This window comes from Phalangium opilio, unplaced genomic scaffold, assembly GCF_054372755.1.
Source record: "Phalangium opilio isolate 3A_F unplaced genomic scaffold, DU_Popi_V2 ptg000053l_1, whole genome shotgun sequence".
Lineage (NCBI taxonomy): Eukaryota > Metazoa > Arthropoda > Arachnida > Opiliones > Phalangiidae > Phalangium > Phalangium opilio.
Genome location: NW_028324172.1, coordinates 5,171,159 through 5,189,524, shown reverse-complemented (window position 1 = coordinate 5,189,524; position 18,366 = coordinate 5,171,159). Strand labels below are relative to the sequence as shown.

General features: G+C 40.8%; 1 protein-coding gene across 1 annotated transcript; it reads left to right on the top strand.

Annotated features, from left to right (window-relative positions):
• The first annotated feature begins 12,053 nt into the window (after positions 1-12,053).
• LOC149673214 (uncharacterized) lies at positions 12,054-18,157 on the top strand. The gene is made up of 2 exons (XM_089840231.1): positions 12,054-12,830; positions 13,916-18,157. The coding sequence occupies exons 1-2, from the start codon at positions 12,054-12,056 to the stop codon at positions 18,155-18,157; spliced, it is 5,019 nt and encodes a 1,672-aa protein (XP_089696357.1).
• The last annotated feature ends 209 nt before the right edge of the window (positions 18,158-18,366 follow it).

The window sequence follows — 18,366 nt, the reverse complement described above, 5'->3', positions numbered from 1 at the left end:
CAAAATTACATCACTGAAAGTAGTTTTCTACTCCCCTATCGAGTGTTTGTAACATGGCCGCCGACCCACCGCCGTACTTTTCGCTTAACTAGAAATCGGAATTTTAATTATAAATGCCACGGAAAAAATTAGTAGGCGCGAAAAATCAATTCACGTGATGTGATTTTACGTTAAAAGAGACTTCTTTCAAATCCACTCAAGTTAAAAGTGAAGATTTGGGTCTGTTAACAGCTAAGCCTTGTACATTTGTGCTTCAAACGCAAACTTCACAAATACACCCACACCTTGCCCTTGAAGATACAAGAAGAAATAGTGATATTCTTAAAGAAACAGTGGCTATTGTGGCTTTAAAAGATGCAGAGAGCCAGACCGATTTATCGTGTTCTGACAAAAGCATATTAAATCTAAGTGTGCCTGGGGAAATACTTCAAATTTCAAGTGATAATGACAATGAAGCTTCCACGCAGCCTCCTTTGGATCTTGGTGTTTTGAAACGAAAGTTTAGGCGCAATGAGCAGGATAATATCCATGATGAGCCAATGGCTAAACGCGTAAAATTAACGTTTAACACGGCACTTTCAATGCTTTTAGATTTTATTAATAACCTAAATAAAGGTAAGACATAACGATACCGGGGATATTATATAATAGAATACAGATAGATATTATTATAACAATTGACTTTTTTTCGTTAAGAGAATATCATTATAACCCATAACAATTACAAAACCCAATATGAGACGGTGGAGCAAATTGAAGTTACTAAAGCCAATGGTTTAATACCTATACCAGATGATCATTATGAAGTTCCAATTAGACTGTTATTTTCTTCTAAAGGCCAAGTTTTAATTTCTAAGATATTTAAAGCATCAGAAAAATTCACCTATCTAACATCGGTAATTATGTTTGAGCGGATTGCTCCCTAATTAAGAGTTCATACAATTCTGGGAATTTTGAAATTCTAAATCTTCAGAATAATTGGTTTCATAAGTCTTGTTACTTTTGTATGAACTTCGAAATCGTATTATTATAGATCATATAATATATTTTACTGTTACTTTAACTTTAATCACAACAGCTAAACAAAATAGATGAAAATGTTGTGATAGATGCTCTAAATAAGCTAGATGACGATCTACTTTTTTGCCCAGGAATTTTAGCGGTATGTATGGTATTGAATTCTAATCATGGTTTATATTTTAACTAAAGAGTTTATTTTATTGTTATTAAATAGAAGCTTTGCCAAAATATGCCTACCAAAAATATGGAAAAGATAATCTATCCATCAGCAAGATTTCAGGCTCTTGGCTGTTTGGTGTGGTTTGAACCGCCGTCTAATGCCTCTAAAGACAGTCTGAATGATAAAAGCTACCAGTGTGGGAAATGCCGCTATCTTCAAAGGTATATTATGCGTAGGAAAAGAAAGTGCGAGGAAGTACCACCCCGCAAACGCCAGCGCAAACGGTCGGTACGGTCCACATGCCGTATAGGTTTTTTATAGTCTCGATCCCGATCCAAGAGGATATACAACAATAGGAGCTTGCGGTTTTCGTTAAATAAGAAGATTAAACAATAAGATGGAAAAGTTTTGGAAAACATGATATCGTTAAGTGAAAAACAAGATAATGAAATGAGGCAGCTTGTTACTGAAGTTAATAGTAATGGAAAAGGAGATCTTGAAGAAATATTTAAAATTGCAAGTTCTAAGAATAAAATGTTGGGATTAGCTCTTCGAAAGGCTTGGAGAACCAAGTCCGAAGAAAATGACTTCAGTAAGGATCAAGAGCGCAACAAAAAAAGGTTCAACTGGCAACCGGTGGAGTCCCCTAACATATAGAGTGGCTCTAGCGGTATATAGCCGTTCGAAAGCTGCCTATGAAGCATTAGCCTCTTTTGACATTTTAAACCTCCCTAGTGTCTACAGCGTTCAAGATAAAGCTTGAAAAATTCCATGCCAGCAAGGAATAGATCAAAACTATTTGAAAAGTTGGTCTAAAATATTTGACGACCATGTGGAAAAACTAATCACTAAAAACTAGCCACCTAAAGAAGGTTTAATGATATTCGATGAAGTCAAAACTATCGGCAAATTCATATGGAATTCCAAAAATGACGAACTCGTTGATCGCGCTCTTACACCAGAGGATTTTCCTTCAATGGAAGATTTATTCAAAGAAAACGCGATGAAAGAAACTCTAGAAGCTGAATGTATTATTCAATTCCTTTGGCGATCGGTCTCAACCAACTTTGACATCATTGGTCCATATTTTATGCTTGCACAGCCAGCGTGCCATTCATTTATAACAAATGTTATAACATGAGTAATTTGGGCATTTCAGAGTGTTGGCCTTGAAACAAATGCCTTAATTTGCGACGGAGGGAGTAACAACATCGCTTCATTCAGACACAGTTTAGGCTTTAACAAGTTGGGAAAACCAAAATATTACCTCTCCGTGTCAAGAAGATTATATAAACTTAAGTATCCAATAAAAACGTTATTATGTTTCTGAGTTGGGGTTTCCCATTTTTGTTGTTGTTTTGAAAAATATATCGCAATGCACGGGCCTTGATAGATATAGGAGGCAATGAATGAAATATATCACAATGCACGGGCCTTGATAGATATAGGAGGCAACGAAGGAAATATATCGCATGCACGGGCCTTGGTAGATATAGGAGGCAATGATAATCTCTCTCTTTGCACGAGAGGTTTATCTTTAATATTTAAATAAATATAATTATTTTTAATTATTTTAATCTTCAATAATTAACATTAATAATAGTTAAATCGTTTAAAATAAAGTTATACCTATTATCTTCTCAAACTTTGCTAATATTGACGTTTAAAGTGAAGGGTACCCCTCTTGCCCGCTTTTTTCAAATTTGGGGTATATATACGATTCGTTTCCATTATAATAGTAAGGAAAAAGCGCAATTGCGAAAACCTTTGGTGGCGATCCCACCTTAGGGAGGCTAGACGTTTCTCGTAACCCTAGCTGATCGCCGCGTGTATCCTAAAACCAAACGATGATAATGGAGTAGAAGCCAATGATACAGATTGGTGTCTATGTGGAATAGACGGAAGACCAGTGGATGGTGGTGTTGGAAGCCAGTGTAAGTGCAGACTGGTGTCAATGTTGGGATTGACAAAGAACAGAAGATGGTGGTGATTAGAAGCCAGTAAGAACAGACTGGTGTCCGTGTGGGATGGACGAAGACCAGAAGATGGTGGTGTGAGAACTCAAGTAGAGGAGCCATTTCCGTGACTGTGAAAGCAGTTCGGAAATGGCGAACACGTTTGCTCCGATACGCAAACTGCGAACGCGGTCACGTGGGTGTAACAACGGACAGACAGACACACAGACAGACACACAGACACGGCCGTTACAGAACCTCTCCTGGACTACGTCACACGGAGAGGTAAAAAAGCGCCAACACATGTCAATCCAGACGGCACCTATGACTTTTCAATAAGGCCGAAATTCCGAAACCCATGTTTACGTGATCGCTGGATTCACTGGGTCACTTGCCCAACGCACCAGTTAAAAAATATGATAAATGCCATCCACCATTCAAAGTCTGATGACTCCAAAAATTTCACTGCTAAAGGGGTTGCATTTGGATGGAAACAAATTGAAGACATGAAGAAGCGAGAAGACGATCGTATGGAGAACCATGAGTTAACACAAGTGAAAGGACTAACCCAAGCACATATCGACAGGGACCCTTGGACCAAATTAAAAGTATCTCCTGCTCTTATTATGCAAAGAATGCCTGTATAGGGAGAGTTGTATAACTGCGCTAACCCTCTTTACGAAAAAAAACCTAAAGATGAGAAGGAAGTCATGGCTGCGTACGACTATTTTTTTGCCTGTCACAAATTATTTGAAGAAGGATTACTTTCGCACAAGAAGGTTTCTTCCTTGGATTCTGAACCAATAAAGTCTATGTTGGAAGGGCTCAAATATTTTGAGAATTGGGCAACGGAAAGGCTCGAAAATGGGAATACTCTCACTGATGGACGGTTTCTTGCATGGCAAACGTGAGAATTGTTACGTATCACCGTTTATGGATTTATTGGTTTCATTGAAGACTTCCTTCAAAGACATCCAACCCAATATATTTATCCTGTCAAAGTCAATGGTTCCGCGGTTGAAACCGTTTTTAGTCAAATGAAATACATTACCGGAGGAAAACTAACTAGCTTAAACTACCAAAGTGGCATGAGAGCCTTAGTAATTAAAAACTGTACTAGAACATCTCAAAATGCTGAGGCTTCTTATAGGAAGGTTGGCCTTGATATTTTAAATTAAGACATGCGATTTATCATGAACTATACCTTGCTCTTTTTTCTAACGTAAAGCATTTACTACCGACCTAAAATATTATCACATATTTTATTGAGTTTCAAATATCACATTTTTGGATTGTTAATTTTGCAATAAAAATATCACTAAGTCTAGGATTTAAAATTTTAAATAATTCTTTTCTTGATCACCCTACCACATCTCGATCGCCTCGTTGGACTGTTAAAATCTTTGGAAGTACATGGTTGACTAGGGTCGTTAACCTTTTCACGAGACAAACGTTTCTTTGGTGTGGACGTTTTAGGTAGCTTAGTTTTTGGGTTTAGTTTTTTTGGGCCATCTTTCTTCTTTCGGATAGCTTTGGTCTTTTGGGCATCTTCACCATCATTCTTTTTGTTGTGGGCATCTTTACCATCATTCTTTTTGTTGTGGGCATCTTCACTATCTTTCTTTTTGTTGTGGGCATCTTCACCATTTTTTTGTTGTGGACATCTTTATTTACACTTTCAGCCAACTTATTTTAATTATTTTTATGAACCGTTATTTTTCCGATTTTCTTTGATCTCTTGCTTAAACCATAGAGACTGCATCTGAGATTTTTTCCCTCCATTTGATCTTTTTCCCTTCCTTTCATTTCGTTGCAAAACGGGACTTCTTACAAGATCTGCTAGCTTGGCGTGGCCAAGCTTCCTTTGGTATTCCTTGCGGAAAACTTCTAGTTCCTCTTTGGTGAAACCCTGGGCCTTAATGTTAGGAATATCAGGTACAGTTTTGTGAAAAAGAAATTTGCATTCTTTATCTTGGACTAGGTGATTCATTGCTTGTTCTAGGTAATGATATAATTAAATATTAATTAACCCTTCGGTTTGAGATAATACTTTAGTACATACTGAGAGAGTGTCCTGCGAGTTTATTTCTGGACCATTTTGTGTATTCCTGCACGACGAGATCACTAACTCTGCATATGTACGGGATTAGAGTAACATCTGGCAAAAGCAACCCTCCTTTATTAATCACAGTGATTGCAGGCAGCGTTATGTCAGGATACTGGTCCATATTTCGTAGGGAGAGCCTTATTTTGTCCAGAGTGTGGGCTGCATCCCTTTGTCTTTTTCTCAGAGGCTTTAATCCTTTCAAAATTCTATACCTAACCTGCATTCGGGATTTGCTTAACTTGCAAATCTCTCCCAAACAGCCACCCCCTAACCTATTTAATGTATATAGCCTGTCTGACTTTTCATGCCTTACAGGCTTATGTTTACTCTTTTTAATTACTCCAGGCGACTTATTTTCTTTAGGGTGTGGTAAGCTTCCTCGTCGAATAGTAGAAACAACGTCTTCAAATCTCATTCCCATCCACTGGAGGGTAACAAAAACCTCGTTTTCAGTAAATGCATTCAAGCACTTAGATTCTAAAAGCCTCATAATGCTTTGAGGAACATATTCGGCCCATTCGTACAGAAAGATCGAGTAGGCTCGATTAAAATCTTTCAGTTTTTCACCTAAGTTTTTATAAGTCTCTTTCATTTCATTAAATAACATTTCCAATTTCCCCTCTGTCTCTAGATACGCTAAAATACCCTTTCTTTCCCAGTTGAATCTATGACAAAAAATTCCTCATTGTAGTTATCTAGCTAGTTATTTCAGATTGAAATCGTCTTCCCCGGGCAGGGGAGCTAAGCCTTTGGCAACGTTTTTACTTTCATTTCTCTTGGTCTTTTTGGCATTTTTCACCTTCATATTGATATGTTTGCTAAGACATGATTTGTCATTAATTAATTTTGTGGGCATTATTTTAAATTACGAAAAGTTGAAACCTTACATCGTTTTAGTTCAATGTTTTCATACTTTGAACAACAAAAACCATCAGAACAAATAAATCGTCTGCTAGCCTATGCAAGCGTTCCCGTGGAACTAAGTTTTCGAGAGGTAGGGATACAACTCTACAAGCTGGTACAAGTGATTCGCCGCCGCATTACGGTGGCGTTGCGCTTAGGCGGGCCCGTTTAAGAGAGCGAGGGAACTAACACGTTTCATACGAGCGCTGGAATTCTTGACTTTCTGACGTAGTCTATTCACTTTTGGTAATACCCCATGAAAGCAAGGCTCTTATAATTTACATGCACACCGTAAAACATTTTCTTTATACTCCTATCCCTCTCTATGTAAGTCAATTTGCACGCTTGTCGGAATGAAATGAATTCCGTTCCGCAGGACACTTCCATTTTGATTTTAATAACGTTGATAGGGTAAAAATTGTGCCAATGAAGGCCCCAATTAGCGACCCACTAATAAAATGTTCAATTAAGTTAACTAACCACGTTTCTCTTTCAGGAAAGACATCTTTTATTGTGGATTTTAAACCGAGGAACATGACGTTTCTCGGCCCATTTCGCATTAAAATTGGAGTCAACCCTCGATAGCATTCTTTAAAACCATAAACTCTAGGTTCCTGGAATGCGTGAAACGTGTTCTTGAATCGACTGTGATATTTTTGGTCTTGTAAAAGGGTTTGAACTCATTCTAAAGGACTTAAGATGGCTTCTGTTGACCCTGCTAATAAAGCTGCCGAAGTTAATGACACCGGAGGTGGTATATTGGGAAAATGGTGTTTTAGAAACCGCCCATATTCGTAATAAGTCCCAAACATGAAAGACATTGAAACAGGTTTTTGGATTAAGGGTGGTAGACACCCTCTGTAAAGGTTTTTTATACCTTCTTTACGTATCTGGTTAAAAGCGTATTTCATGTCTATGCCGTGTAACATTTGCCTGAACATTATTTTGTAGATAGGGAAAGTTACGGCAATGTTTATGAAGCCCGAGCCCCCGCCACAAAAGAATTCAGCAATTGCCTGTTCTCTTGTCTTCCTCGGACGGTCAAATTCATTGGCATATTTTTCCTCCATGGATGTCCACAATTTAGCAAAGAGTAATTCAATCAATGTATATTGTAAATATTTATAATCTCCCCAACTTACTGAGAGGGCACAACTAAAATATATTCTCAAATTTGAAGGTTGAAGTTCAAGTTGACCCAGTAAGTGATTATTTTTAACTTAAGACCCGCGACACCCGCCAAAGCAGCCAAGGCTTAGAGTTTAAAGAGACAGTCTACAGAGCGAGTCCCCTCTCTCAAAAATTTCGAATCCACCTTATTCCCTTTCGCCGGAAGGATTGCCCCCTGGATCACGCGACTCGCGGTCGCAGGCTGCAGAGATTTACCGTTTGAACGTGATCCAGCGCTAGCGGCTCTCTGATGGGATAATCTATTTGAGCGACAAGCTCCCGCAGCCAACACGGGGGAATCGTCCGAGTCGCTGTCGTGTCAAGGGGTGCATTGTTTCGATTGCGCCACATTGTAAAACTGGTTCAAACTGGTTTATCGGAGGGGAAAAAGTTAGCACTAACCGATAAGCCTAAAAGTCCGATCCTAAAGACTTCGGCTCTAAGCCTACGCTATGCAATATATTAAATTAATTTAATCTAACCTAACGCTCGAAATATTCGGTTCCTGGCAAGCTCGCCAATTATTTATCCCCTATAACTGATTGGCTTAAAAAGCTGTGGTTACCAGGTCAAGAAATAATGGAGACCAAAATTTAGGTTGCATATAATGATCTCTTTATTATCCAGGTTCGTTAGGGTAGTTGTATTTATACACAATAATAATTTTGGTGTTAGTAATAATAATTTATGATAATGACTATTTACATATGTAGAGTGAAATAAATTATGGGAAGTGCCAGTAGGGAATTTCCGTACTAAATAAATGATACACTTACAGGATGGCAAACTAGCTTAGTAGAGCTACTAGAACTAGACGTGGCTTGGGTATCCTGAGTAGTTGCGGTCATACTTCGAGAATTATCACTTCTGGAAGGAATGTAGCAATTGAAACCCGTCTCATTGATACAGGAAATTGGCCGCTTCTGCAAAATAACCACTAAATCGAAAAACCGGTTTTCATACCTTAGCACCTTGTGACATGTTTAAAGCTATAGTAGCATTCAATTTGTTCGTGTTACTGGAAGCTACATAAGTAGACACTAGCTCTGTTAATTCAGTAAGCTTAGCGTTTAACAAAGCTACAGAACCCCGACTTATTACTGGTACAGTTCCTTGAGGAAAATAATGTGAAGGACCAGAAGTTGTTGGTGGCCTTACACTGAGGAAATGTTCCAAATTGGTGATATTTTACCAAATGGAATTGTGGAAGGATAAATACTTGTGGTAACCACAGGTTGTTGTCCTACCACTTAAGTAGTACTGGTTATGGGCCTAGTACTAACGTTCACGTAAGAGCTAGGCACACTAACATTGGCATGCGTATTAGTGGTAAGCCTTGGTTGTGAAGGCGCAACAGAAAAGGGGTTGAAACCTGTCTGTATAGTATTAAACCTAATTTGCGGTACTCTAGAATTAATATTAGAAAATGGATAACCAGTTTGACTTACAGAAACGGGCGGAGTGGACATTGTTGGTGGTGAGATGCTCGAAACAATAGGGTCAGTGAGGCGCAACTGGCTAAAATGCGCGGCTAATTCACTTTGTGAAGTGCTTTGTTCCAACAATGCGCGTTTAACTGCGATTTGAGATATCACGGATTTGAAACTTGGTTTTTTGGGAACTTGAAATATCGGGGATTTGAAATCCGGTTTTTGGCTTATTGGGAATATCAGGGATTTGAAACCCGGTAATTTTGAGAGATATGGAATATGAAAGATTTGAAACCGGGTCTTTTTGGGAGACTGGGAATATGAAAGATTTGAAACCCGGTCTTTTTGTGAGACTGGGAATATTAAAGATTTGAAACCCGGTCTTTTTGGGAGACTGGGAATATGAAAGATTTGAAACCCGGTCTTTTTGGGATACTGGGAATATGAAAGATTTTTAACCCGGTCTTTTTGGGAGACTAGGAATATGAAAGATTTGAATCCCGGTCTTTTTGGGAGACTGGGAATATGAAAGATTTGAAACTCGGTCTTTTTGGGAGACTGGGAATATGAAAGATTTGAAACCCGGTCTTTTTGGGAGACTGCGAAAACCTGACATTGAAACCCGCGTTTTTTGGGAGAAATGGGAATATCTGACATTTGAAACCTGCTTTTTTTGGAGACATGGGAATATCTGGCACTTGAAATCCGGTTTTCTTTGGTAACCTAGGACTATCGGGCATTTGAAATCCGGTTTTTTGGGGGGAAATGGGAGTATCGGGCATTTAAATCCGGCTTTTTTGGGGGGGATAATGGGACTATCGGGCATTTAAAATCTGGTTTTTTTGGGGGAAAAATGGGATTATCGGGCACACTAAAAATGCTACCAATCATCCACAAAAGAAAAAGAAAACCCCAAAATTGTTCTCAACTGCCTTACGTAGGAAAGCCTACTTCCACCGGAAATTCAAAAGGACTCAAAGTCCCTTAGCCCATCATAAATATATATTTCAGCGCATTTTGGTCAAGAAATTTACTCAAGCGGGTCAGAGACACACACTCTTGATAAAGGGTCCTAGATGGTCCCAACACGGGTCTCCTCGTTAGCTCGTCCTTCAGCGTGTTAAATGCGTGTTCTTGACTTTCAGTCCATGCCCATGTCGCTTCTTTACGTAGGAGATATGACAGTGGTGACGCTTTGACAGCAAAATCCTTTAGGAACCTTCGGAAGTAACTGCAAAGACCCAGAAACCGTCGTAGCTCATGGATGTCACCGGGTTTCGGGTAATTCTTCACGCAAGATATCTTCCTTTGGCCCGGCCTGATTCCTCGTTCGCTGATATCATAGCCCAAAAAATCAATCTCGCCATGGAAGAAGAAGCATTTCTTAAGATTGAGTGTCAAATTCGCCTTCCGGAAAACTTCCAATATTTGCCTTAGGTGGTCAAATCCTTCTTCGATCGTGGCGGAAGGTACCAACACATCATCCATGTAGGCTAATGCAATCGTAAATCTTAGCGGTCCCAAGACAGCGTTCATCATGCGCTGGAACACGGCAAGGGCATTACATAAGCCGAATGGCATCGTGGTAAATTGATAGTGGCCATCTGGCAAAAGTTCAATGTTTATTGAAAACTGAAATAGTTGAGAATGTGTCCGAGTCGGGACCACCTCTGAAGGAACAAAACTAGAGTTGCATAGATTTTCGAAGGCCTCTTGTACTATTCTTGAGTCCGACGTGCAATATTGCATACCCTTTTAATTTATATAACATTTAAATATTTTCCAAAAGTTCAATGTTTATTGAAAACTGAAATAGTTGAGAATGTGTCCGAGTTGGGACCACCTCTGATCGAAAAAAACCAAAGTTGCATAGATTTTCGAACGGTTTTAGACCATTCTTGAGCGCGACGTGCAATATATGTATCTGCAACTGTATATCCTCTTAATTTTATGTAACATTTAAGTATTTTGCTAAAGTTCAATGTACATTGAACACTGAAATAGTTGAAAATGTGTCCGAGTCGGAACCATCTCTGATAGAAGAATACTAGAGTTGCTAGGTTTTTCGAAGGCTTCTTGTACCATTCTTGAGTGCGACGTGCAATATTGCATACCCTCTTAATTTTATATAACATTTAAATATTTTCCAAAAGTTCACTGTACATTGAAAACTGAAATAGTTGAGAATGTGTCCGAGTCGGGACCACCTCTGATAGAATAAAAGCAAAGTTGCATAGATTTTCGAACGCTTTTTAGACCATTCTTGAGCGCGACGTGCAATATATGTATCTGCAACTGTATATCCTCTTAATTTTATGTAACATTTAAGTATTTTGCTAAAGTTCAATGTACATTGAAAACTGAGATAGTAGAAAATGTGTCCGAGTCGGAACCACCGCTGATAGAAGAAAACTAGAGTTGCATAGTTTTTCGAAGGCTTCTTGTACCATTCTTGAGTGCGACGTGCAATATTGCATACCCTCTTATTTTTATATAACATTTAAATATTTTCCAAAAGTTCAATGTACATTGAAAACTGAAATAGTTGAGAATGTGTCCGAGTCGGGACCACCTCTGATCGAATAAAGCCAAAGTTGCATAGATTTTCGAACGCCTCTTAGACCATTCTTGAGCGCGACGTGCAATATATGTAACTGCAACTGTATATCCTCTTAATTTTATGTAACATTTAAGTATTTTGCTAAAGTTCAATGTACATTGAAAACTGAGATAGTAGAAAATGTGTCCGAGTCGGAACCACCGCTGATAGAAGAAAACTAGAGTTGCATAGTTTTTCGAAGGCTTCTTGTACCATTCTTGAGTGCGACGTGCAATATTGCATACCCTCTTATTTTTATATAACATTTAAATATTTTCCAAAAGTTCAATTTACATTGAAAACTGAAATAGTTGAGAATGTGTCCGAGTCGGGACCACCTCTGATCGAATAAAGCCAAAGTTGCATAGATTTTCGAACGCTTCTTAGACCATTCTTGAGCGCGACGTGCAATATATGTAACTGTAACTGTATACCCTCTTAATTTTATATAACATTTAAATGTTTTTTGCAAAAGTTCAATGTTTATTGAAAACTGAAATAGTTGAGAATGTGTCCGAGTCGGGACCACCTCTGAAGGAACAAAACTAGAGTTGCATAGATTTTCGAAAACCTCTTGTACCATTCTTGAGTCCGACGTGCAATATTAATAATATTACCATACACTTGCCCAACATGTTCACTTCCGGCCTTTAGTGATTCGTTTTTTGCTGTGCCGGATTCATCCAGTGATGACAGCTTACCACACGCTATGGGGACATCTCGTTCTAAGAAAATTACATTTGTTCTTTCAAATGTGCGAAGTGTTCGGAACAAGCTTGTGGACATTTCATTACAGCTGTTTTCAACTCCCACTGATATCTACGCTTTCACTGAGACGTGGTTAGACGACTCCATTTTAGACTCGGAAATTTTCCCCCAAGACTATGTTTTCTTTCGTCGGGATCGACCCACTAGAGGTGGTGGTGTACAGCTTGCCCTACATGATTCTTTATGTCCGTTACCGATCGAGTTTCCTGAGGAACTTTTAATAGCGGAAGATGGTACGCCCATCGAGGGTGTTTTTGCGTTATTTCGTTGTTGTACTCGCTCTGCTGTTGTTGGTTGCCTATATAGACCTCCTAGATCTTCTATGTCTACTCTACTTACGATGTGTGACCTACTTGGTCAGCTCCATGAAACTCTACCTCCACATGATCTCTTCGTTTTGATGGGAGACTTTAACATGGATATTGATTGGTTACACCCTTCTCCGAAATCCGCTGCTGAACAGTTATTCTTCGACACGATCACTGACTTGGGTCTTCAGGAAACTGTATTAGCACCAACTCGTGGCTCTAGCAGGCATGACCTAGTCTTTGTTAACGACATTAGATTTTTGGGCGAGACGTTGGTCCGTGACCACCTTCCTGGCTGTGATCATCTCGCTGTCACTGGTGTATTGGACCTTCCCCGTAACTTCGTTCAGCGTGTCAACAGAACTATACTAAACTACAAAAACATCGTTTCGGCTGATCTACAAGACTCAGTCAGATATGCTCCATGGGAGCTAGCGTTCTCGACAAACATCAATGAAACATGGGACCTTTTCCTGGATCTTTTTTGGGCTCTTGTTAAGTTGTTGTTACGGAGGGGTGGCGTAGCGGTTAGCGCTTTCGCCTCGCAGCAAGAGGATCCCGGGTTCGATCCCGGACTGTGGCACCGGGTGAAAACCTGGGAACAAATCCTTCTGCGTAGAGTTTGCAAGTTCTCTCCCCGCTTGTTAAAAGGAGTTTTCCTCCGCGGTCTAACCCGGTTTCTCCTTTCCATCAAAACTTGCAGAGGTTAACGGTAATAGTTAGTATAGGGCGCTGTAGGCTAGCTGTGGCATAGGGGCTAGCCACCACCCCTCTATGCATTGTAAAGGGGCCCACCTGTAAATAAGTCGCGAGTTGACTTAGTGTGGACATCCCTTCCTAGACCAAGCTTAGATTATTATTATTATTATTATTATTATTATTATTAATATTCCAAGCACTACGCTACGAGGCAATAAACGATCACCTTGGATCACTGGTGACCTCGTGCATCAAAGTCATGTGAAGAACTCGCTATTTAATAAAGCCAAACGAAGACAACGTGAGTCGGATTGGAGCGCTTACAAAGTATTTAGCAATGGTTTACGACGTAGAAAGCGTATCGCTTACGACCATTATGTAGCGGGTCTTCATGAAACCCTCGCAATGTACCCTAAACGTTTTTGGACCTTTATACGCTCTAAGAATCAACTACCGCCACCGTCCTCCTTTACGGGAGATTTTGGCAAAGTCTCCTGTCCTTTCATGGTGGCGCGTGTGTTTGGCGACTTCTTTTATAAATGCTTCAGTATCCCGGATCCAGATCTAACTTTTCCGACTTTGGATGCTGTTATGTTTATCTATTAAAAAAACATTAATGTAGACCAAAGTAGACTACTGATAAGATAAGCAACATGTATATAAACTGTAACTGATAATGTTTGCGGGGCACGACTGGACTGACGATTGTATAACGCGGGTCTCTAAACTTAAACCTTTTAACCATGTAAATAATAAACTTCAGTTTTATACACCGACCTAGTCGTAATCATTGTAGTGTAGCACACAACAAATTGGCGACGGAGGCGAGATCCCATCGATAGTTCTACGTCATCAATTCATAAGAAGATATCTTGCTGTCACGAAGACTGCCCGTAGCATCATGTCATTTGCCGCACAATTCAGTCCCTTCGACGAGCAAACGGATTCGTGGACACTGTATTCGGAGAGGCTAGAGCAGCACTTCATCGCAAAAGATATCAATGATGAGGCAAAGAAGAGAGCGACCTTGCTGACAGTCATTGGCTCAGCTACGTACGCAACACTCAGGAACATCGTGGGACCAGCTAAACCCACCGACAAAGATTACGATGAATTGGTTAAAGCATTGATGGACTACTTCAACCCGGTTCCATCAGAGATCGTCGAACGGTTTAAATTCAATTCACGGGATCGTAGGCCAGGAGAGACAATAGCGAAGTACGTTTCCGAACTTCGTCGCATGAGCGAATTTTGTAATTACGGGACCACTCTGGATAACATGCTAAGAGATAGGCTCGTATGCGGGTGCAAGGAAGACTCGCTACAGAAAAGGCTATTGTCAGAAGAAAAATTAACTCTCGTCAAGGCCATGTCAATTGCCCAAGCCATGGAACAAGCAGTCCAGAACGTCAGTACAATGAGGAATCAACAAAACGGAGACTCCATAGAGAAAGTGCATGCCATATCCGTACTGTCAAAGAAGAGACGTCCAACCAGAAAAGGGAAACAAGTCTCAGCCTCTAAGCAAGCCACTGAAGAAGCTCGAAATAAATGCTACCGATGTGGAGCACAAGAACATTTAGCAGCCAAATGTCCTTACGTAAACTCGACCTGTCACGCATGCGGAAAGAAAGGTCACATTTCCAGAGCCTGTTACAAGAAACAGCAAAAAGGGAACGATGCGATGAAGTACATAGAAGCTGAGGAAACGAAATCTCAAGAATCTAAAGAGTACGAAGTGTTCTTTATTCCAAACACTACAACGCAACTGGCGAGGCAAACCGAGGACGTGTTCTACATTCCCGCTCAGCGAAAGAACGAAAGATCGTCGGATCCATACAGAGTTGACTGCGCAATCAACGGAAAGCAGGTCACAATGGAGGTCGACACGGGCTCCGCGTTCTCGCTGATTTCAAGCCATGCAGCCGAAGGGGTAATTGAAACGAAACACATAACCGCCTCGGACGTTCGACTGACATCATTCTCGGGCCATAACATAGAGGTCGTTGGCGCCAGCGAAGTCAAGGTCACATATCGCTCGCACGAGGACGTACTCCCGATAGTAATATACAAGGGAAGTGGACCAACATTATGCGGAAGGTCGTGGATGTCATCTTCTCTCCCGATTATCCAAAAAGGAGTATTACCTCAGGCGAATGCAGTTCTACGAATCTCGGATCCGGTGAAGACCCTACAAGTGATCCTAGATGAACACGAAGAAGTTTTCGACATGAAGAAAAATGGATGTTTGAGAGGCGTCAAAGTTCTACTACATAGAAAGTCTACTGTGGAGCCGAAGTTCTATAAAGCGCGGTCCGTACCTTATGCCTACAAGGAAAAAGTCGACAAGGAATTGCGGCGGTTGGAAGAAACGGGAATCATATCTCCAGTACCCTTCGCCCAGTCTGCGGCACCCATAGTTCCGGTTCTGAAGCCAAACGGCAACGTTAGGATCTGTGGAGACTTCAAGGTCACGGCAAATCGGCAAATAGAAACTGAGAAATACCCTCTACCTAAAGCAGAGGACATCTTCGCCAAATTATCCGGCTGCAAAATATTTACCAGACTCGACATGAGAGACGCGTATAGTCAACTGGAACTAGAAGAATCATCCAAGGACTTGGTCGTTATCAACACGCAAAAAGGATTATTCCAATATAATTTCTTACCTTATGGAATTTCATCGGCGTCTGCAATTTTCCAAAAACATATGGAAACCTTATTGCGGAATGAAGACTGCGTCACACCTTTTCAAGACGATATTCTGTTGGGAGGAATCGATGAAGCCGATCATCTGAGAAAATTAGACTCCCTACTCCGTGTCATGAAAGACGCCGGCTTGAAATTAAGGCGTGAGAAGTGCCAGTTCGCGAAAGCCTCCATAGACTTCTTGGGACATCATTTGGACGGCCAAGGACTTCATCCATTACCGACCAAAACTGCAGCAATATCCGATGCTCCTGAACCTCAAAACGTCGAGGAACTACGCTCATTCCTGGGACTTCTAAATTATTATTCCAAATTCATACCTAACTACGCCACGAAGTTATCACCTTTATATCAACTACTTGAAAAATCTACAAAATGGAGATGGGCCGATCTGGAGCGCAACACGTTCAAGAAAGCCAAGGAGTTCCTTCTTAATTCAAACTTTTTGGTACACTTTGATCCCACCAAGGAGATAAGGCTCGCGTGTGATGCGTCTCCCGTCGGCATCGGAGTTGTCCTTTCACATGTTATCGAAGGAGAAAAGCGCCCCATATCGTTTGCGTCAAGAACTATTTCAACGGCAGAGAAGAACTACTCTCAACTAGAGAAGGAAGCTTTGTCCCTAGTCTATGGCGTAACAAAATTCAGAGACTACTTGTTGGGTCGCCACTTCAAACTGATAACCGATCATCAGCCGCTGGTTAGCCTCCTGTCCGAGAGCAAGCCCATACCGCAGATGTCCGCTGCACGTATCCAAAGATGGTCATTAGTTCTATCCGCATACGACTATACGATCGAATACAAGAAAGGAACACAGCACTCAAACGCCGACGCGCTGAGTCGTTTGCCGCTTCCAGTAGATCTCGACGAAACACCCTTGCCAACTGAATACGTACTATTGATCCAGAAGTTAGATAAAAGTCCAATAACCGTCGTGGACATAAGACGCGCAACGGAGAACGACAAACTGCTTTCAAGAATTAAATCGAACGTAATCAACGGCTGGAATCAAGAAGATCGAGACTCAACCGAGGCAAAACCATATTACGCTCGTCGACAAGAATTATCAACGATGCATGATGTTCTCATGATCGGACAACGGGTCATCATTCCAAAGGAAATGAGATTGAGGATATTGGAGCTACTCCATGAAACGCATCAGGGAATCGTGCGAATGAAATCGTTGGCTCGTTCCATGTATTGGTGGCCGAAGATCGATGACGACATCACGGACTATACCAAACAGTGTGAAACCTGTCAAGCCTTAGCACCAGAACCTTCGAAAACCTTCGTACCATGGCCCAATGCTAAAACACCTTGGAGCAGGGTGCATTGCGACTTTGCCGGTCCAATAGAAAACAAGTTTCTATTAATAACCGTAGACGCATTTACAAAATGGATTGAGGTCGACGTTGTCGCCACTACATCGACTGATTGCGTAATTCGATCCCTGCGCACAAAGATGGCTCGATTTGGAATCATACGCACACTTGTCACTGATAATGCAACGTGTTTCTCAAGTCACCAATTCAAGGAGTTCACTAAAATGAATGGAATCAAACACGTCACCATAGCGCCATATCATCCACAATCTAACGGCCAAGCTGAAAGGACCGTCCGGACCGTAAAAGGCTCTCTTAAGAAACTATCAGGAGGACATGACCAAACCATCGACATTCTCAACGCTGGTTTTAAGACGTTCAACTTGGGATCGCTCGAACAGAGGATAGCTAGAATCTTGATGCGTCATAGAAGAACCCCACTAGCGTGTGGAAAATCCCCGGCGGAACTCATGTTGGGAAGAAACATAGTCACCTGCATGGACCTGAGTCATCCAAGAAATGAGCCAGACGATAATCAGAACGAAACCGATTTAAAGGCCAAGTTCCACCTTAACGAAGAAGTCTTCGTCAGAAATTATTCCAGAGGAGCTAGATGGATTCATGGTCGCATCAACAAGAAAATAGGCAATACTATGTACGAGGTTATCAGCGACGACAAAGTGATGAGAAGACATCAGAACCAATTAAGGAAAAGACAAGCCCCATCCGAAGACACGTACCGCGGAAATGAATCCGGAGATCAATCAAAGTCCTGGTACCCATCACTTCCTCCGAACATATCCGACAATGAAGATCTGTGGTTTCCAACACCCTTTCCAACGTCTACCGAAATCGCTCACGATATAGAAGCAACTGTGGAAGATGCACAAACCAACGCAACTTCCGGCCAAGCAATCATAACCAACGCAGCAGACGACACAACCTGCCAAGTCCGTCCTCGCCGTTCGCAAAGACCCCGCAAACCAGTAAATCGGCTCGGATTGTAAAAAAAAAAAAAAAAAAAAAGGAAGAATGTGATGTTATGTTTATCTATTAAAAAAACATTAATGTAGACCAAAGTAGACTACTGATAAGATAAGCAACATGTATATAAACTGTAACTGATAATGTTTGCGGGGCACGACTGGACTGACGATTGTATAACGCGGGTCTCTAAACTTAAACCTTTTAACCATGTAAATAATAAACTTCAGTT

Excerpts from the sequence above, each read along its gene's own strand:
- LOC149673214 (XM_089840231.1), top strand. The coding sequence starts at position 12,054 with ATGGGGACATCTCGTTCTAAGAAAATTACATTTGTTCTTTCAAATGTG. Across the intron at positions 12,831-13,915 it reads CGGCTGATCTACAAGACTCA|TGTAGCACACAACAAATTGG; the intron begins GTCAGATATGCT and ends TAATCATTGTAG.